General features: G+C 50.4%; 2 protein-coding genes across 2 annotated transcripts in view; both read left to right on the top strand.

Annotated features, from left to right (window-relative positions):
• LOC116838625 (butyrophilin subfamily 1 member A1-like) overlaps positions 1-8108 on the top strand; it is a 41246-nt gene extending 33138 nt beyond the window's left edge. Inside the window, exon 8 of the mRNA XM_075072055.1 lies at positions 5837-8108. Coding sequence (XP_074928156.1) covers positions 5837-6422 — 586 coding nt within the window. The 3' untranslated portion in view covers positions 6423-8108. The remainder of the gene's footprint in view (positions 1-5836) is intronic.
• The window catches only part of LOC116824950 (uncharacterized), a 954865-nt gene that overhangs the window by 650835 nt on the left and 282725 nt on the right, over positions 1-21305 (top strand). The window lies entirely within an intron of this gene.

Below are 21305 nucleotides of genomic sequence, written 5' to 3'. Positions count from 1 at the left end.
ATAGGGGTCCAAACCTAATGAATTGAGAGTAGTTTGGGGACTGGTGGGTGTGGTCTTCCCTCCCTTTGAGGGCCTGGAACACCATTGCAACATCTCCTCATTTCTGCCACGTAAGAGTAGAGCTAATTTTGATCCATTAGGAGTCTGTCAGAGACTGCTGAGGCTGAAATCATGTTGGCCATGGGCACTTTCAGGGCTTTGCCTAACTAAGAAGCTGAACGAAGTGCCTGTGTTAAACTAGTGGGGGGAGTCTGAAGATCTTTGTTTATAGATGAGACAGACAGTTGAGCAGCCCATGAACAGTGGGCTGAGTGAAGCATTTGCAGGGAACTGGAGGAGCAGTGCAGCTTGGGTGGTGGAGCTGGTTGTGGGAAGACTGCAACAACGAACTTCGTGAGAAGGCATGAGCAGTTGGCCCTGCCCATGTAGGTGCCCATTGACACCCCTGTGTGGACTTCCTCCCCCTCAATTTCCACCCAGCCTTGGGGAGGGGGAGTGGGTAAAAACTTCACAGTATAAACTCTTCCAAGTATCTGGGGTGGCACTGTACGCAGAGACTTTTTGGGTTCTTGGACTGGGGATTGGCACTAGACCCTAAAGGAAACATTGGCCAACATACTGGGGTGTTTTTGTTGGTTTGGTTATATACCCTGTTGGTGGGTTTTCTCCAAGGGAATGAAATCACCATCCCAAGCTGCTGTGGGTTTATGCTAAGTGTGAGGTGGATGCCAATGTAAATCTTTCCACACCCTTTGAAATTTTTGAGATTCTTTCCACACTCCCTACAATTCACCACCAGATGTCAGGGTAGCTCTCAACCTGACTCTGCTTACATCAGCAACCCATTTTACCAGTACTAGAAACTCTCACTGCCCCATAACAACAGCCCCTCTGCCCGAAATCCAAAATTCTTGTAGAGCAGCATCTTTTTATATGTCCCTTTTCCTTGCAGTCAGAACAAATTAACCCTGGGGGTGGGGTCACTCTTTCCAGCCCAAAATGGGGTTCCCACAGTCCTGGGCCTGACCTCCCCATGGCAGGTGTCTTTAATAACCTGGGACTTCCCTGTTCCCCAAGTGTTCTAGGAAACCAGGCCAGTCTCCCCATCCTTGCTCCTGGAGGCTGCCCTATCTTATGTGCCCGTCCTGCCCACAGTCAATGCACAGCATTGGACCAGCCCTGTCTGCGATGGGTCAGGGTGAGTCAGGGTGACTTTTTCGAGTCACCGGCCCTCCTCAGCGCGTCACTGTGGGTGCCTGGGCACTTTCTGCAATGGAAGGTGGAACACCCATGGTTGTTGCTCCCCTCCATATGCCAGCTTGGGACAGTGAATGTCCCTTCGGCACGGAAAGTGTCTGTGCCATGCTGCTCTGTCAGGCCTCCTGGGCAAGTCTCAGAGTGACAGACGGCGGCTTGTGGGGTTTGTGCTACAGCATTAAACACAGCGGTGTAGATGTTGTGTCTGGGGCTGGAGCCTGGGTTTGAAGCCCCCACTTACTCCCTGGGCTTCAGAGCCCCAGCTCCAGCCTGAGCCAGAAGGTCTGTACGGCTCTTTTTAGCACCATAGCAGGAGCCCCACAAACCTCAGTCTGTTCTCCCGGCTCTGAGACTTGCTGCTGCGGGCTGTGTAGATTAACCCAAAGTGTCTCCAGAGTCTGGGTGTGAATGTTCCCACCGTGTCTGACCCAGGGCCAATTAATGAGAGTGAGGGGGGTGGCTGGAACAGTAGTTAGATGGAGACACCTGAACCCTGGGGCTCTGAGATGGTCTCCGTGACCATTATCCTTTCTAGGAGACAAGTAGATGCAGCTGCAGAGGGTCTGTGCTGCTCACAGAGTCCAGGGGACAAATCGCTCTGAGTAGAGAGTTCAGGCTGGAGCTGAGACTCCATTTTCAGCCTGGTTTTTGGGGTGAGATCAGGAGCTGTGGGTGGTGGGGAATTTTCCTACCCAGGGCAAATTTAATGGCAGCTCTGGGATGTTTCATAGCCGATGTCCTGAGCCCGTAACTCTGCGTTGCTGGGGATGTTGACCGTCACTCACTGCAAGTCACTGGGGTTTGAGCTCCTAAGTTGCTCAGACAGGTTTGAAGTGGACCTGGGTGAAATGTTTTGGACAAATAGTTTATTTACTGCAAAATATTATTTTGGATCAATTGAAACTTTGCAAATCCATGTTGAGATTGCTGAATGGTTTGAATGAACAGAAGAAGGTGCCACCACTTCCCTTCTAGCCTTTAGCTCAGTGGCTGGGCCCTCTGCTGGGATCTCCAGGTTCAATCCCTCCCTGTGATATTTGGGGCAGGAATTGGAATGGGGGTCTCCCCCCACGCTCAGGTGAGGGCTGGAACTGCTGGGCTCCGGGTGTCTGACGTGGGGCTCCCTCAATCTCTCCTGCTGAAGATGCCCCCTTTGTCTAAACACTGCCATGGACCTGGGCCAGAGCGTGGGAGTGAGAATGACTCTACAGCCCAGTGGGTCAAGCTCCACCTGGGAACCCAGAGTCCAGCTCCGCTGCCGCAGTGACCCTGTAATTATTGATCCATAACCCCAGTGAGGGGAGGGGTTACGGCCCCTGGCACAGCAGTGCCTCAGCCATGTCGGTGCCCCCGTGCAAACCCCTAGTGCAGACGCGCTGCATGGGTGTAAACTGGGATTGGCCCCTGGTGCAGCTTCTCCCAGATGGAGGGGGCAGGAAGTGGGAAAATGCCCCCACCCTCCCCTCTGCCCCAGCTTCATTAGTAATGGCCTCTGCTCCCCTCATTACCCAATTACACCTCCAAGCATCCCCCGCAGCCCATCCCCCCACTGTCCTGCCCCCACCCAGGAGCCAAGCCCAGATCCACTTCCCATGGCCTGGGGGAGGGGCTGGGTCAAGCGAGGAAAGGGGCCAGCTGTGGGGTTTGTCTGGCTGCAAGGTGGTGCCCGTGGGGCCAGCCAGCATGGAGAGTCCCAGCTCCACCCCTGTGGCAGGGCTGCCTGGCCAGTGTATGTGGGCACGGCACCGACCTGCTCTTAGTAACCAACCAACCACACACAGCCCCAAAGCAACAGAGATGCAGGCCTGCCCCCTTCATCCCTCTCTGTCCCTGGGCAGCTGCCAATCTCCTCATCAGTCTCCGCCTCTAGCTCCTGCCCCTCCCTTCCCTTCCCTCAACCTCTGTGCCCACCTGGCCCCTGCTTCTATCCTCCATGGCTCCACTTTGCTCCACCCCCTCCCTTCATTCCCTTTCTGCTCCCTTTCTCTACCCACTTTGTCACATGCCCCTGCCCTCCACCTACCTCTGCCCGCCTGGAGCCCACCCCCTTCCTGCCCTCCTGGGCTGGCACCTGCCCCCTCTTCCAAACACTCTTTGCACCTGGTGCCCACCCATCACTTCACTCCCCCACTCCCTGGCCTCTGCTCTTCCCTTTCCCCCCTGCTCATGAATCCCAGCTCTCCCCTCACCCCCATCTGTCCCTAGTGCCCACCCCATCTTTCACCCTCCTCTGTTGTCCTGGTTCCTGCTCTTCTCACTCCCCTCAGCGCTCCTGGCACCTGTCCCCTCCCCATCCTCTCTGCCCCCCTTCACTTCAACTCCCACTCCCTGCTCTGCTCTCCCTTTCCCCTGCTCATGATCCAGCTCTCCCTACCCCCATCTGTCCTAGTGCCACCCATCTTTCACCTCCTCTGTTGTCCTGGTTCTGCTCTTCTCACTCCCTCAGCGCTCTTGGCCCCTGTTCACTTCACTCCCACTCCCTGCTCTGCTCTTCCTTCCCCCCTGCTCATGAATCCAGCTCTCCCTCACCCCATCTGTCCCTAGTGCCCACCCATCTTTCACCCTCCTCTGTTGTCCTGGTTCTGCTCTTCTCACTCCCTCAGCGCTCTTGGCCCCTGTTCCTGAGGTGCCTACTCCTGCTTTCCACACCATTTTGTTCCTTAGTACACTGCACTGCCCCTTCCTCCCTTCCCTCCTTTTTATACCTGCCCCGTCCTTCCCCCTTTTCGTGTCGCCCAGCACCGTGCCCCTCTCCCTGCACCCTCTAAAAAGCACCCACCTCTGGGCTACCTTGCCCTCTGCTACCCCCCAATGCCTCCTCTTGCCCCTTGTTAAACCATAGTGCCTGCCCCTTTCCATGCCGCACCACTGTCCTCCTGGTTGCATGCCCTCCCCCTTCTGCCCCCATAGCGTGGCCTTGCCCATCTGCTTGGTCCCATCTACCCCCTGACTTGTACCCCTCTCCGCATGCCCACTCTAGCCCGCCCTGCGCATACAGCCCTTCCCTTGCCCTCTCCCACCTATGATCACCACCCCTTCCTCAATCTTCATTTTGCCCCAGTGCCTTCCCCATCTCATGCCACCCACTGAACCCCCAGTGCCCACCTCTCCCTACTCTGTCCTGTCAGTGCCTGTCCCTGACTCCATCACTCCCCTCACCCTCTGGCACAAGCCCCTTCCCGCCCAACCCCCTGGTGCCTGCCTGTTTCCCTTGTACCCCCTGCCCCTGCCACCTTCTCCTTAAGTTCTTCCCCCACCTCTCCTGTTGCCCCCTGTCCTCCCTGACACCCTGCACCCCTCACCCCCAATCTAGTGCCCTGGTACCAGCCCTTTGTCCACTTCTCTGCCCCCCTTGAGGCCCCATCTCTACCCTTGCCCCCATCTGCCTCCATGGTAAGCCTGCCCTTCCCCTTGCCCCCATCAGGCCTGCCTGGTGAAAACCCCCTTCCCTTGAACCCCCTCCCCATCCTCTCTGCCCCCCTGGTGCCCACCCCTTCCCACACCCTCTGAGTCCCACCCCTCCCCTCATCCTCCCTCTGTCCCCTGGTGCCCACATCTCCACACCCTGTGCCCTCCTAGGGCCTGCCCTTCTCCACACCCCACTTTCTACCCCGTGTGAACTTGTTCCCTTTCCCCCACTCTGCCTCCTGGTGCCCACCCCTCACCTCTCTCCCCTCCTTACATCTGCCCCTCTGCTATGCCGCTGCATCCCTCCTGGTGACTTGCCCTGCCCCCGCCCCACCAGCACCCACCCCTACCATCATGCTCCTCTCGCCCTTGATGACAGCCCCTTCTCTCGGTCTCCTGTTTCCCCCTGGGGTCTGCCCCACGCATTTCCCCCCATGTCCCTCTGGCACATGCCCTACCCCTCACCCCTCTTCCTCCCCTTGTCACCTGCACCTTCTCCCCCACCTTTTCCCCTGATGCCAGCCTCTCCTTCTACCCCCTCCGCCTCCCCAGTACTTGCCTCACTCCTCCACCTCTCCTCCCCACCCCATTGGAGCTCCCCCACATTCCTCACACCCCTGGTGCTCGCCCCTTCCCTTGCTTCTCTGTGCCCCTGGGGTCTGTCCCCTTCTTCTGCGCTGGCACCCACCCCTCCACTCACCCCCTGCAGTCCCTGTAACCTGCTCTTCCCCTCCCCCACCCCGTCCTCCTGATGACCACCGCTTCCCTTGCCCCCCGCACTTGTATCTGCCCCTCCCCTCGCTCCACCCTTCACCCCCTGCAACCCCTTTGAATCTGCCCCCTTCACCCTCCCTGCCCTTCTGGTGCCGGCTCCTCTTGCCCACCCATTGCCCTTGTGCCTGCCCCCTCTGCCCCTCCCTCACTGACCCATCACCTACCCCCCCTTTCCTCTCCCAGCATCAAGCTGTCCCCTCCCCCATCCCTCTGCTGCCCTGCACTCCCTTCCCCCACTGACACCTTCCCACCCCCTCCCCTGAGGTCTGCCATTTCCTCACAGGCAGATGGGCCCTGACTCCTCTCAGGCAACAACCCTCCACCCGCCCCCGCACAGCGATTAACAGGGACACAGGTTAATTTCCCTTTGATCCCAGTGACCAGCCCCTGCCCCCGGCCCTGACTCTGTGACTCTCTCCCCAGTGGACGTGACTCTGGATCCAGACACGGCAAATCCCGAACTCGTCCTGTCTGAGGATGGGAAACGTGTGAGAGACGGAGACAAACGCCAGGATCTGCCCGACAAGCCTGAGAGATTTGATTTTTATCCCTGTGTCCTGGGCGCTGAGGGGTTCGCGGGCGGGAGGCGTTACTGGGAGGTGGAGGTGGGAGACAAGACGAGATGGGACCTGGGGGTTTGTAGGGAATCTGTGAGCAGGAAGGGGTGCGTCTCACTCACACCTGAGGATGGATACTGGGTTTTGGAGCTGTGGGATGGGGTCTACCAGGCCCTCACCTCCTCCTCGACCCCCCTCCCCATGAGCGCCAGGCCCAGCCGGGTGGGGATTTTCCTGGACTATGAGGCGGGCGAGGTCTCGTTTTACAATGTGACTGACAGGTCCCATCTCTTCACTTTCACTGGCACCTTCTCCGGGACGCTCCGCCCTTATTTCTGTCCCCATCTCAACGCTGGGGGTGCAAACGTGGCTCCCCTGAGCATCTGCCCGGTCCCAGCTCAGGCCGGAGGGAATCTCGGCCCCTGACAGTGACCCCGTGGCACAGACTGGCCCCTCCCAGCGCTGCTGCTCTGCCCGCCCCCTGGTGCTGAAGGCCGGTTACTGCAGGGAACTGGATTTTTTTTGTGCTGCCCAGATGTTGCCAGTTTCCCTTTTCAGCTGGAGTAGAAACCCGGACACCTGGCACCCCCCGCCCAGGCTGGGTGAATGGGACCCACTTGCTGGAAGGAGCCAGAAAGCTTTCCCCCCACCCCTACTCCCTCTGTGTTTGCTGCACCCCTGGCACAGGGCAATGCTGGTAAGAGAAACTGCCAGACAGCTGGTGGGTTTTGCTGCCCTCACCTTTCCCCGTCCCCTGCCCAGGGTAGCAGATGGTGACGGATGGGGATCATTCACTCCTGCCAGAATTTTCTACCCCTGTGAAATCTCAATGCAAAATATGAAAAAAAAAGGTTATTCTAAATTAGAAACTTGTTATTGTAAACAGAAACATTTTCATTTACATTTCAACAGTATTTCAGAAACAAGCATCTAAACATATTTGTAGAAATGGAATTATTTACATTTATTTTTATTCTTCCCTCAAATCTATATTGAGGTTTAACTTCTCTACACAGCATCATTTGTATTTCAACTGTGTTATTTCAGGAAATCCAAAGTATTTCTCGTATCAAAATAATTATTGAAAACTGTCAGCCTGGGTTGTTCAGTTCCAATGTGCATGTGTCATAAACATCTCAGCTACACATGTGCAGCTGCTCTTTCTCGCTCTTTTTATTGTTCTGACTGGCTGTCTCCAAGGCAGGGCACGTACACCCACCCCCTGCACTACATCTTTGAAAATTAATAGGGGAAAAATGATAGAATGAATTAAGCAATATATTTAAGTTAACTCACACAAGATTATAAAATAGTCTTTGAACTTCTGTCAGCATTAATTCATATGATTTTTAACTTTCTAGCTATATAAAATCAGTAATCAAAACATGACCCTTCCTTTCTTGTTCTCACATCAATTTACAAAACATGGCCCCGAACCTCAAACGCTATCTTCCTGTAGATAGAAATCTCTTCTACAATATCCTTTATTTAGTTTATTTTTCTTTAGAAATATTATTTGCAGCCAATGTACTATGAGCGTCCACTGTTGATTTCAATATACTGCCAGGCTCTTCATGTTCTTGGTTCTAAGGACGTAACAAATGTATTTTTGTAAAAAAAAAACAGAGACGGGGTTGTGTTCCTTTACTGAATCATCACAAATTAACTTAATTGTATTAAAGATGCTGGCACTTAATGGCCCATAACATGAAATTTGGTGAAGCTTTATTGGGAAACCTTTCTTCTTGGCCATAAATCAGTTGAAAGAGTGATGTTTTTGTTGTCAAATGAGGTTTACAGTACAAAGAAAATAAAGTTGCTCCAGGAAATTCATCCCAGTTCCTCTGGGTTCTCTGTCCACCACTTTCCTGGATGCTGTGTACAAATAGTGACTAATTGGTCTAATTCCTTGAAATTAGCAATTGAACCTCATTTCCTGAAGAGCTAGCTGAGCAGAGTATGAGAGGAGGCACACTGCATGGCATTGCTAGGACTACTTTTTGTTTTAAATGTGATGCATTATGAACATTTTCAATTTAATAATTCAGTTTTGAAAATTTATTCAAGCCCTAAACTTACCTTGATTATTTGCAAATAAATACCCTAAGGTTATCTTGTGATGAATTTATTTGTGCTTTTATCCAGTCTGCTGCTGTCTAGGTGGCATGGGCTGCTGAAACCAGAGCCGGCTCCAGGCACTAGCAAACCAAGCACGTGCTTGAGCGGCACATTTTCAAGGGTGGATTTCCAGCCAGTCTTTTTCTTTTTTCTTTTTTCCCCCACTTGGGGTGGCAAAAGCCTAGAGCCAGACCTGGCAGCAACAGTGTGTCCTGCGCAGGAGATGTCCTGGGGCTGCTGTGGTTCGTGTCGGGGAGCAGCGCCTTCACCTTGTGGCCAGGCAGGCTCCAAGCGTGGGACACTTGCACTGAGGACCGCCCCGCGGGGCACACAGAGCCACCTACAGGTGTCACAGGGCGGCTGCTCCCCAGCACCGCAGCCAGGGCTGAGTGAACCAGCCCAAGCCGCCCAGGGGCTGCGGCAGGGTGGCCAGGAGCAGCAGCAGCAGCGGGGACATAGAGGGGACTGGTAGCCAGGGTGCGCCCATGCAGGGCCCATGTCCCGCTCTCCGGGGCTCCGCTCCCTCTGGGGCTGCCCTGCCCTGGCTCTTCAACCCCCTGCCAGGGTGGTTCCCCCGGCTCTGCCCTCCCGGGTCCCAGCCAGTCCTGGAGTCAAGAGCCCCGGCTGGAGGGTGTGACGTTATGAGTGTAATATAATATTTCATTGAAAGGTGACAGGGCCAGAAAGAGTTAATTAACTCACCTCACAGACTGACCTAACCCATGAGTGAACCTTAAGGACTGATTAGGAAGATATGTAAATGAATAGAGCTTTGAAATGCAAGTCTGCATTGTTAGAGGTAGAAGGGTAGATGTTTGCTCAGGTCTTGAGATGTAAGCAAACAAGTCTTGTCTATTGCTATAGTTTTAATTCAAAGAACAAAAAAGGAATATTAACATTTATGATGATACTTGAATGAAATAGTATTATTGTCTATGTGTCTCTTTGAAGGTTGTGGTAACCTGTGTCTGAACTGTTTAATGGATAAATTACCCTGTACTAATTGCCAGGATGTTTGGAAGGAGAGTTAAGCCTATTGTTTTCTCAGGCCAAAAGGCTGCTGGAAGTGTGTAAGAACTCTGGGACATGATCCTGCTTCATCTCAGATTTGCTTTGAGTTTCAAGAGGGGGAAACCTTAAGCCAGAAAGATTGAGATCCCCAGTCATTGACTGGAGCCACCCTGAATATAGAAATTGGACTGTAACCAATGGACTATTTCTAAAAGGACTTTTGGCAACTACAAGCTCACCTCTACTATGCATCTGAACCTCGAGAATTGAATTCAAGTCTGTATGTATATTGATATTTTAACCAACACTCACTCTGTCTTTTCTTTTTTAATAAATTTTAGCTTAGTTAATAAGAATTGGCTATAGTGTGTATTTTGGGTAAGGTCTAAGTTATAATTGGACCTGGGTATGTGGCTGATCCTTTGGGATTGGAAGAACCTTTTCTGTTATATGATGAGGTAAGATTTTCAATAATCATCATCATATCTGACAAGTGTGTCTGGATGGAGGCCTGAGGCTGGATATTTTAAGGGAACTGTGTTGTTTGGACTTCTAAGTAACCAGTGAGGTACTATAGAAGCTGTTTTGTGCTGGTTGGTAAATCTAAGCATTGGAATAACCACCAGCGTTTGGGGTTTATCTGCCCCGTTTTGTTTGCAGTTCACCCTGATTGAATGACCTAAGCTGGCTCCCATGGGCAACACCGTCACAGAGGGACCCTGGGCTTAGGTGCGGCCTGGGAGCCCTGCTGCATACCCTGACCCTGCCAGCTTTGGACGGGCTGGAGGCAAGGAGGGAGCGGGCAGAGTCAGCACTGGTGGTGGGAAGCCCAGGCCTGGGGCGGCAGGGGGTGCAGTGGGAGAGGGCACTGGTGGGGTGGTGAGAGCCCAGGGGTGTGGGGGGGAGCCCAGGGCTGGGGTAGGGGGCAGCCAAAAATTTTTTTGCTTGGGGCGGCAAAAAACCTAGAGCCGGCCCTGGCTGAAGCTATTTGTTTTTCCTAGTTTTTAACATGGGAAGTGTTAATCTAAAAATAGATAATTTTTCCTAAAATTTCCTTCAGAAATATCTGCATTCCTTTCCCTATTTCCCTTGAATTATGTGTAATTACTGTGATTTCTTATGCAATTATATTGCATTATTACATGGGAAAATATGTTCACATATAGTAAAAACTATGTTGTATGTTAACATATCTGACAAGACATAAAAGTGTGTTGTCACTAACAATTTACAGCATGAAATGTCATGAAGAGATAGCTGGCAATGTTCATTTTTAAATGTCTAACTATGAATGCTCCTGCATCAGTTCCTGCAACCCCTGGCTGGCAGACCTCTGTGTGAATTGAGCAGCAGGCAGTCTGCCAGGGAATCTCAACCAACTGTCTTTATTACCATTTATTGTGCATCACAAGATAGCAGCAGTTACATGGAGGCCCCTTCCTGCTCCCTGGTTCAGCCTTTTATACGGCTGCTTTCTTCTCAGTGCTGAGCTAGTGACCTCATTAGGCTCCCTACAGGTGCAAGTGATCCACTCTACCCTTCCAAACCCAAACTACTCAGTCCCTCCTACTCTAAGTGCACCTGGTGCCCTGAGTGTTCTCAGTGACCAGGGTGCTGGCTTCCAAAGGGCTCAGTTTGTAGCTGCTAACAGCCGCCTGTCACACAGCCATGATTGTGTAGGTGACCATGTAGTGAAAATAACACCAAATGGAAACTGTTACCTCATTATTATATTTAGAACCCAGATCTGCCAGTATCTGCTCTGGACAGCCATGTTGATATATAATTTTACATGTCCTCTTTCCACCTCACATGCCGTCAAGTTGGAGCACATTAAATCAGTTCCGGGCACTGTAACTCTCGAGGTGTCCACACTGGCAAGGCACATAGAGTGCCCCGACTCCACAGCTGGAGCGCTCCTGGTAATCCAACTGGACAAGAGGCGTAGAGCTTTCTGCACCCAGGCTAAAGCACCACAGTGTCAGTGTGGACACCCTGCTCTATTGCTGTGCTCTCATCAGCCTCTGGGACATGTCCCACAATGCCTGTTCTAGCCACTCTGGTCATCAGTTTGAACTCTACTGCCCTGGCCTCAGGTGACCAACAATCAGACCCGCCCTTTAAATTCTCTGGGAATTTTGAAAGTCCCTTTTCTATTTGCTCAGCAAGGCATGGAGCACTCTTTGTGCATCTTTCCGGGTGACCATGCCTCTACGCACCAGGTGATCCTCAGCATGGAGTAATGCTGAGATGCTAGACCTCATCAGTGTTTGCAGGGAGGAAACTGTCCAGTCCCAGCTGCACTCCAGCCATAGGAATTACGATACTTATGGACAGATTTAAGAGCCATAACTGAAAGGGGCCATGACCAGGATGCAGTGCAGTGCAGAGTGAAAGTGAAGGAGCTCTGCAATGCATATCACAAGGTGAGAGAGGCAAACCACCGCTCCAGTACTGCCCCCATGACCTGCCGGTTCTACAGAGAGCTGGACACGATACTTGGGGGCAATCCCACTGTGACGTTGTACTCCATATGTTTATGGAAATATGCTTATGAATGTGAATATGGTAACTCCTCGCTTAACGTTGTAGTTATGTTCCTGAAAACATGTGACTGTAAGTGAAACATTGTTAAGTGAATCCAATTTCCCCATAAGAATTAATGTAAATAGGGGGGATTAGGATTCAGGAAAAAAAATTTCACCAGAAAAAAATCTATACATTATATAAATATATACACACACAGTATAAGTTTTAAACAAACAATTTAATACTGTACACAGTGATGATGATTGTGAAGCTTGGTTGATGTGGTGAAATCAGAAGGTGGAAGAGGGTGGGGTATTTCCCAGGGAATGCCTTACTGCTAAATGATGAACTAGCTTTTGGCTGAGCCCTCAAGGGTTAACACGTTGTTAATGTAGCCTCACATTACAAGGCAGCAGGAATGGATGGAAGGGAGACAGCAGCCTGGCAGACGGAGACAAAGACACACATCCTGTGTGTATTGGAGAGAGAGAGAGAGAGCGCTGCGCACAGCCCTTTTAAGTAACTGACCCCACATTGTCTTTTAAGTGGATCTGGAAGCTGAGACAGCAGCTGCTGCTGCCCCAAGCTCTCTCCGTCTCTCTCTGTCTGTGTCCCCAGCCTGCTCTATATGGAGAAGGGGTAAGTGGGGTGCAGGAACAGGGGGGAGGGGGACACCCTGACATTAGCCCACCTGCCCATCCACCCCCTGCACAGCAAGCAGGAGGCTTCTGGGAGCAGCACCAAGGCAGAAGGCAGGAGCAGCACATGGCAGTCGAGAGAGGGACAGCTGAACTGTCGGCAATTGATAGCCTGCTGGGCAGCTGCTGCACAGGGAACTTAGGGGAGCAGGGAGCTGATAGGGGGCTGCCGGTCCACCCTGGTTCCAAGCCCCCACCAGCTAGCTGCTCTTCCTGCAAACAGTGGACAAAGCAGTTGGCTGCCAAACAATGTTAGAAGGGAGCATTGCACAACTTTAAATAACATATTGCCTAATTGATCATCAATGTAAGAATGAAACAAAGTTAACCGGGATGCCTTTAAGTGAGTAGTTACTGTAAGACATAACTGGAACATGCTTTATGCTAATGTAACTCTTCTGCCCCTCTGAGTTGGCAGCAACAAGGGCCAGGTTCAGTATCCAGGGGTTCTGTTTCAATAACACCATGCATAACCTGCTCGAGCCCCCACCCAGTGACCTGGGACACTTACATACCACACCCTCCTGGGCGCCTCTAGGAGGCAATACTTCCCCTCTCGCAAGCACGGAGTCTGAGTGTAGACGAAAGTCTTTTTAATAAAGGAAGGAATCAATGTGGCATCCCATTGGAGAAACACCACAAAGAGTTATAACACAACCATAACCACACCCCAAGTACATTTGGCAATGTCCTTCCCTTAGGTCTTAGTCCAATCACTCCAAAGTCCAACAACCCAAAAGTCTCTGGTCAATGCCACCCAGAATTCAAGAGTCTATCAGTAGAGGTCCCTCCCCCCAGCCTGGTGAAAGGGCCCCTTATGTGGTCCAGGGCCAACTGCCCTGCCTCTCCGTGGGTTCTGCTTCGCCTTCTCCACAAACTGCTTCGCCTTACCAGCTACTCTACTCTGCTCCTCAGCCATCCTCCACAAACTCTCCACTCACCAGCCGCTCGTGAGCTGCTCCAGTTGTCCTGCAATTGCCTCGGCTCGCGTCGCTCTGTGGGCTCTCCACACACCCACAGCTACTCCGCTCCACCAGCTGTTCTGTGTCCACTCAGCCATCCCACAAACTGCTCCACTCCCTCCAGCTGCTCTGTTCCACAGTATAGCTTCAGCACCCCATAGTGCACAGTACTCAGTGCTCCCAGTCCTTTTGTGATTTCAGCACATAGTAGGGGGGAGCCCAGTGCTAGCGCACCATTAGCCACAGTGAGTTCAACTCAGCAACCTCGTCTGGTCGCCTTTTAAAGGAATAAAAAAATCAACTCTGACATTCCACAGTTGAAGAGAGGAGGGGTGCACTTTTAAAGTACTTCTAGCTCCACAAGGGGCCTGCACCACCAGGCAACAAATACCTGTTCCCAACCTCTCTCTTCTCTCTCCTCACTGAGTTTTTGAACCCATGTCCCTGTCTAGCAAGTACCACCTAACTGAAGGTTTGATCATTTCTGTCACGAAGCAGTCCCACAGCTCGGCAGTCTGGGATGGGGTAGGCGTGCCTATGCAAATATTTGAGATTTCACATTCCGGACATTCTTTCCACACTTCCCATAATTCACCACCAGATGTCAGGGTACAGCTCATCCTGACTCTGCTTACACTAAATATGCCATGTAACATATCTCTGCAAAGGTTATGATCTACTGAATATATTCATCCTATTGGTATGCATGTATCATTTTCATATCTAAAGTTATGAGCCTTGAATCTATTCTAGTATGTTAAGTATTTGCTGAGGGAAACACATAAGGGAGAGTGAGCAAACCTATTGTGAAGACTATTCAAGTAAATTGGAAGTAGGTGACTAACAATGGACTGTGGGAGACACCAGTCCACATATGCTAAGCTAACATGTAAACAATGGCATTGGCCTGCAGAAAGCTGAATCATTCATTGACATATTACTTGCCCATGTGGCTCCAAACTCCATCTAGCTGCTGTAATTTTGCAAGGGGGTTTCCTCCCATAAGGTCAAGAATATAAAAGGCCCTGGAAACCCTCCAGTTTGTCTTCAGCTGGCTCAAGATTGCTGGACCCAAGCCATAAACTACAGCTTTGGTCTGAAAAGGATTGGGCCCAGGCTAGGAAAGAATCCTATCTGTGAAAGAAGCTTATTGGAATAGCTTTGAGGGTGAGATATTATTTGTAATCAGTTTCTTAATATATTAGGCTTAGACTTGCATTTTGTTTTATTTTACTTTTGTGACCTTCCTTGCTCTGACTACTTGAAACCACTTGAATCTTACTTCTTATACTTGATAAAATAACTTTTGTCTATTAATAAACCCAGAGTAAGTGATTAATATGTGGGAAAGCAAACAGCTGTGCATATCTGTTATAGAGAGTGGACAATTAATGAATTTGCCCTGTATAAGCTTTATACAGAGTAAAACAGATTTATTTGGGGTTTGGATTCCATTGGGAGCTGGGTATCTGGGTGCTGGAGACAGGTAACTCGCTGAGCTGGTTCCAGTGAAGCCTGCAGCTTTTGGGGCTTGGCGCAGATCTTGGGTCTGTGTTGGGCAGGCTAGCGTGTTTGGCTCAACTAGATGGGGTCCTGGGGGGCCCAGGCTGGCAGGGAAAATGGGCTCAGGGGTGATTTCAGCACACCAGGTGACAGTCCCAAGAGGATCTCTCTGTGACCCAACCTGTCACACCCACCTCCACTCCAAGGAGCACCATGGACACTTCACAGGCCATGCCAGCCTAGAATGCAACAAGCCCGGAGGAGGAAATCGGGAGTGAGGGTTCTGAGGAGGAGGGGAGCCCAGAGACAGAGAATGACTCAGCATTGTTTTCAAGCCTGGAGAAAGCTAGCCAGTCACAGCAGGTGGGACTTGGGGAATTGCAAAGATCAGAGGAGGCACCTGGTAAGCACCTTTGATTTTGGGAAGCGAGTTGCTGGGGGCAGGTTGGTGGAATGAGGAGAGTTGCAGAAAGCAGGCTTGGGTCTGTGCGGTGCCTAGAAGTGGAACGGGACATTGATGCATCTCTCACATCTTGGCAATCAGCCTCACAGATCTCATCAAAGGTCTCGTGCAGATACCGGGCAATCCGATTCTGTAGGTTCCTCGGCAACGCTGCTGTGTTCATTGTCCCATTAAGAGTAACATTCCCGCGCCATTATGCCATCAGGGTGGAGAGACCATTGCTGCACAAAGGGCCAGAGTGGAATCCGCAGTCTTGCAGAAAACCCTGACTTGCTTCCCTGCTCACCCTCAGCAGCGAGATATCTTGAGTTATGAACACAGCCTGTGGAAAATGTGTGGATAGTGTTGAGTATAAGGCCCCCCTGCAGTGTTAGCTCTCCCCATTACACACGGTCCCTGAGCAATGAGTTCCCCTGACCCCTGAGGTTACTCACCATTTTGGTGGTCTGTGGCTTATGTGCTCTTGCCTTGGGACAGACAGCTGTGACAGGTATGTGAGTTGTGCTCATGTTTAAGACCAGCTGTATCATTGCTCTGTCTAGTGTTAATGATGCCTCTGTAAAATGTTGCATTTTGCCTTCACAGAGGCAACCTTGGCATCCCAGTCGTCCTTGTTATCGCCGGCTGAACAGCTGTGCAGACTCAGGAGGTGGCCTCAACAAAGTAAAGAGGACCTGCTGCATAACTGAGAACAGAAAAATGTAGGAGTGGTGTGACAGCAAGATGAGGGAACACAAGGAGAACACAGAGCAGCTCCTAAACATCATGGAGCGGCAAGCGGAGTCAATGCAGGCACTAGTAGAACTGCATATGGAGCAGCTTCGTGCCTGCCCTCCCTGTAGCCTGTGTCCCAAAACTCTTTCCCTTGCACCCCATGTCACCGCCAACACAGTAGATCATAATCTTTCTAATGGTATGTTACATGGAGCATTTAGAATAAAGCATATTTCAGTTATGTTATATTCATGTTCATAAGCATATTTTCATAAAGTATATGGAGTGCAAAGTCACAACTGCATTAAGTGAAAAAAAGCATAGCCCAGGAAAGCAACAAGCACTGCTAGTCAGTACACTATATGGAGCACTAGGTACCTACTCGCGTTACAATCACTGCACTCTTGTGCATGGCACCAAACATTACTGGCTTTCAGCGTTGCTGCATCAGAGCATCCCGAATCCTCACAACCCCATGTTGTGACCCTCTAATGGCCCTGGACTCTAGCTGCTCAAATTCAGCCTCCAGCCACTAAAACTCAGCGCTCCGGGGGTCGGAGTGAAACTTTCACTCTTCCCTTCACAAATATTATGCAGTGTACATCACGTGGCTATAACCATAGGGATGTGGTCATTGTCAAGGTCCAGCTTCCCATACAAACATCACCAGCAGGCCTTTAAACGGCCAAAGGCACACTCAACAGTCATTCTGCACCTGTTAAACTGCTCCTTGCTGCTGTCAAGGCTTCCTGAGCCACAGCAGCAAGGGATAGGTGGGATCTCCCAGGATCACAATGGTTATTTTGTCTTCCCCTACAGTGATCTTCTGGTCTGGGAAGAATGTCCCTGCTTGCAGCTTCCTGAACAGGCCTGAGTTCCGAAAGATACGTGCATCATGCACCTTTCTGGACCAGCCTGCATTAATATCCATGAAATGCCCATGGTGAGCCACAAGCACCTGGAGAGCCATTGAGAAATACCCCTTCCGATTAAAGTACTCGGAGGCTAGGTGTAGCCAGAATTGGAATATGCATCCCATCTATCGCCCCTCTGCAGTTAGGGACACCTATTTGTGCAGAGCCAGCCACAATGTCATGCACATTGCCCAGAGCAATGTTTTTTCTGAGCAGGATGCGATTAATGGCCCTGCGCACTTCCATCAACACGAGTCCAACAGTCGACTTGTCCACTCCGAACTGGTTAGTGACCGATCGGTAGCTGTCTGGAGTAGCCAGCTTCCACAGTGTGATTGTCACACACTTCTCCACCATTTTCATGCCCTTGCACCGCAGGGCTGGGGCGAGCTCAGCACACAGTCCCATGAGAGTGGCTTTCCTCATCCGAAAGTTCTGCAGCCGCTGCTCACCATCCCAGACGTGCACCACGATGTGATCCCACCACTCGGTGCTTGTTTCCCAATCCAAAAGTGGCGTTCCATGGTGGTCAGCACATCCGTGAATGCCACAGGTAATCTTGTGTCATAGCTAGTACACATGGTGATATTATCGTCGGATTCCTCATCTCTAGTTTGAGTAACCGGACTGCCATTCATGATGTGTTAGTGAGACCCATCAGCACATTCCTCAACAGTTCAGGATCCATTCCTGCAGACTGAAGAGGCAGACAGAGAGCACAATACAAAAACCATTGAAAGATGGCACCAAGTGTGGATGGAGGCAAAGGGGCTGCTGGGATGTGAAGAGATGCATGATGGGGCATTGGGACAGGACCCAGGATGCCCCATGATCCCTCCCCTCCACCTTCCCACAAGCCTCAGCAGCAGAAGAGGAAGAGGTGCCCTATGGGATAGCTGCCCAGAGTGCACACACAAGTGCTGCAAGTGTGGCCACACCATTGCCCTGGCAGCTGACAGTGTGAACACACAGCAGCGCTTTCCCTGGAGAGCTCTCTGAGGAGCAGTTTAACTTCCGGCGCTTTACATCTGCACGTGTAGACATGGCCTCACTGGCTTAAGCTACACCAAAATAAACCACTCTGGATCACGATAAGTGCTTTGATGTGCGAGTGTGGTCACGCTTGAGCACTGAGAGAGAGCTCTCCCAGTGCTCCGGGTAATCCACCTCCAAGAGGAGAGTCGCGTGTAGCCTGTCCTCACTAGACAGCACTCAAACTTGCTGCACTTGGGGAAAGTTTATTTTTCACAGCCCTGAGCCAGCAAGTTAGAGCGCTTTAACTTGCCAGTGTAGACATGGCCTGAAATTGTTGTTTAAACCAATTTAGTTAAACTAGGGCAAACCCCTGTGTGGATGTGCCTCTTATTTCATTTTAAATACATCTTATGGAGGTTTAAATTAACCTGATTCCTAATTGACTTGAGATAAACTGAAATAAGCCTTGTTCAAACGAAATAAGTGTCTACACGGCCTTTTGCACAGGTTTAACTAAATGGATTAAAAAATGTATTTAAGGCTCATCTCTAGGCAGGCTGTTTGTCTGGTTTAAGTCAGACAGTGCTGGTTTTGGAAAAGTTTGTCTCTGTCTAGTACCATACATGCATTTGTCTGGTATCATTATGGAGGACACCATTTTGCAGAGCTTGCCATGCTGCTTCTGCCAGCATGACCTTGGACACACCGGTGGGAGCAGGGTGGCACACTCTGAAAAATGATGTCCTCTGTACACCATGACTTCACATGAACGATGCCAGCAAAGTCATAACAGCAGGGCCAGGGTCACACCAGTGAGGGCAGGTTCATCCTGTTCCTGAAGTTCTGGAATGTCCAGTGTTCCAGGTATGGTCAGTGTCCACCCTATTTGTCTATACAAGGGGGTTAAACTGGATTAATTTGAAGTGATCTGATTTTAAAATTTATGTGCACACACACTGCAACCCTTCACAGCTGCAAATAGAGTTCTATCCATCTATTGTCTGTGTGCACACAGTCCTGCTGCACATCACTTTGACAGTTCTCCAACAGCTATCCTACTCTGCTTTGCAGGCAACTGTTACTGACCTGTTTACCTGTATGCCCTTCGGTATCTAGTTTCCCAGATGACTCAACCCATTTAAAAATTGGGATGCGGCCAAATTTTGCCTATTTCCTTCTGGATTTGAGTATATCACTATTGCTGCAATATTACCCCAGAAGTCCTATGACATCCCTTGAGCAGCCTCTGGAAGCCGTGCTGAGACTTGGATCTCTTCACCATCGTTCAGGAAGCTCTTGTAGCCAGTTACTGCCATAGGGATCTGGCTGTGGACATTGCTAAGCTGATGCCCCTGAGGGGCCGTGACTGGGATGCTGACCAGTGCCTGATGAAGGAATTTACATCCCTGTTACACACAGTGAAAAGCATGAGAGAAATGTTTATCTGCCCTGATAGACCCCCCACTCAGCATTACCCACCAACAGGGCGGTGTCTGTACAGTGGGGGAGGAGGTAGTGGGGGAGTCAGTCTGGGGACCATTAACTGTGTTATCTGACTCTGAGATGGGAACATCTCTGCATTTCCAGCCTTTGGGGGAGTCTCTGCCCATGGAGGGGAGTGAAACCACCACAGGGGGCAGCAGTGAGTGAGTTTAGGCCCCCTCCCTCACACTGGGGTAATCACAGAATATCAGAGTTGGAAGGGACCTCAGGAGGTCATCGAGTCCAACTCCCTGCTCAAAGCAGGACCAATTCCCAACTAAATCATCCCAGCCAGGGCTTTGACAAGCCTGACCTTGAAAACCTCTAAGAAAGGAGATTCCACCACCTCCCTAGGTAACCCATTCCATTGCTTCACCACCCTCCTAGTGAAAAAGTTTTCCTCATATCCAACTTAAACCTCCCCCACTGCAACTTGAGACCATTACTCCTTGTATTGTCATCTGCTACTGTTGTATCTTTAGGGGCTGCAGGTTTAGGAAGAAATCACTTGAGACAAGAGAGTTGTAAGCCTTAAAAAGCAGCCATTTATTTTCACACACTGAACTAACCAAATCAGCCAAAACTGGCTGGGCTATCCCCTAATAATCTAACTCAGTTGCCATAGCAACAACAAGATGCTATTACCACGACAACCAAATACACAACAGCTACCACCGAGAACAGTCTAGATCCATCCTCTTTGGAACCCCCTTTCAGGTAGTTGAAAGCAGCTATCAAATCCCCCCTCATTCTTCTCTTCTGCAGACTAAACAATCCCAGTTCCCTCAGCCTCTCCTCATAAGTCATGTGCTCCAGCCCCCTAATCATCTTTGTGGCCCTCCGCTGGACTCTCCAATTTTTCCACATCATTCTTATAGTGTGGGGCCCAAAACTGGACACAGTACTCCAGATGAGGCCTCACCAATGCCGAGTAGAGGAGAATGATCACTTCCCTCGATCTGCTGGCAATGCCCCTACTTATACAGCCCAAAATGCCATTAGCCTTCTTGGCAACAGGACACACAAAATATGACGAATGTCCAGCAGATGGCTGCTTTAACTGAAACTTGTCAGGAATTAAAATGTAATATGAATGCACAAATGCAGGAAAAATGAAAGTATAAATGGGAGGCTGTAGCAGGGTGCTGGTGCAAAAATACCTAATTAGCTCCTGCCTAATCAGCTCCAATCAGGGAAACAGATTGGGGCTGATGGAAAAGGTCTGATGTTAGCCTGAGAATTGGCAACACCTCTTGGCCTGACAAGCCAAGAGCTATAGACTCTGAGAGCGAGTCAGGAGGAGGGGGCAGCAAGGGAGAAGTCGGTCAGTGAGGGAACCAGAGGCCTTGTACTTGAAGGCTGACTCTACCTGAAAAGGAGGTGACTGATCTTGTAAAGCTTGTATATAGATAGACGCTGGTGGTGGGAAAATCTTAAGTAAATAAAGACAGTGGTACTGCACAACTCTGAAGGCTCTCTGAACCTTACTGGGGGCAGTAAGCAGGCCCCAGGAAAAGGGGCAGGTCGTGGACCCTGTTACAGAGACAAAACAATATAAAGGGACTGTGTCAGTTTTAACTGAACAAGTTACAAAGTCACCTGGAAAAGAGAATCATAAGAAATGCATTGAAGTAATTAATAAGCTGGCATCTGCTTTGGTGGCTATAAAAACGATTTGTCGCTTGGCTTTTAATCATAATCCCTGAGCTGATGAGGATTGGGAAAATGCTGTGAAAAAGTGGCAAAGGAAAAAAGAACAAGAGAAGGAGAAGGAATATGTAAAGCCAAGTGCCCCTCCACCTCCATGTAAATATATGAAAGAGGGAAAAAATGGAAAAAGAGTGTGTGTCATGTGGCAAATTGCCGGTACTGTTCTGCTGGGTCTCGCGCTTTCTCTTCTCTGGGGTAGGTTCAGGGCGCTATTGCTTGCCTCTGAACCA

Source organism: Chelonoidis abingdonii, chromosome 13 (assembly GCF_003597395.2).
Source record: "Chelonoidis abingdonii isolate Lonesome George chromosome 13, CheloAbing_2.0, whole genome shotgun sequence".
Lineage (NCBI taxonomy): Eukaryota > Metazoa > Chordata > Testudines > Testudinidae > Chelonoidis > Chelonoidis abingdonii.
Note: the sequence above shows the minus strand (reverse complement) of the source record. Positions and strands in the feature narration are given on the sequence as shown.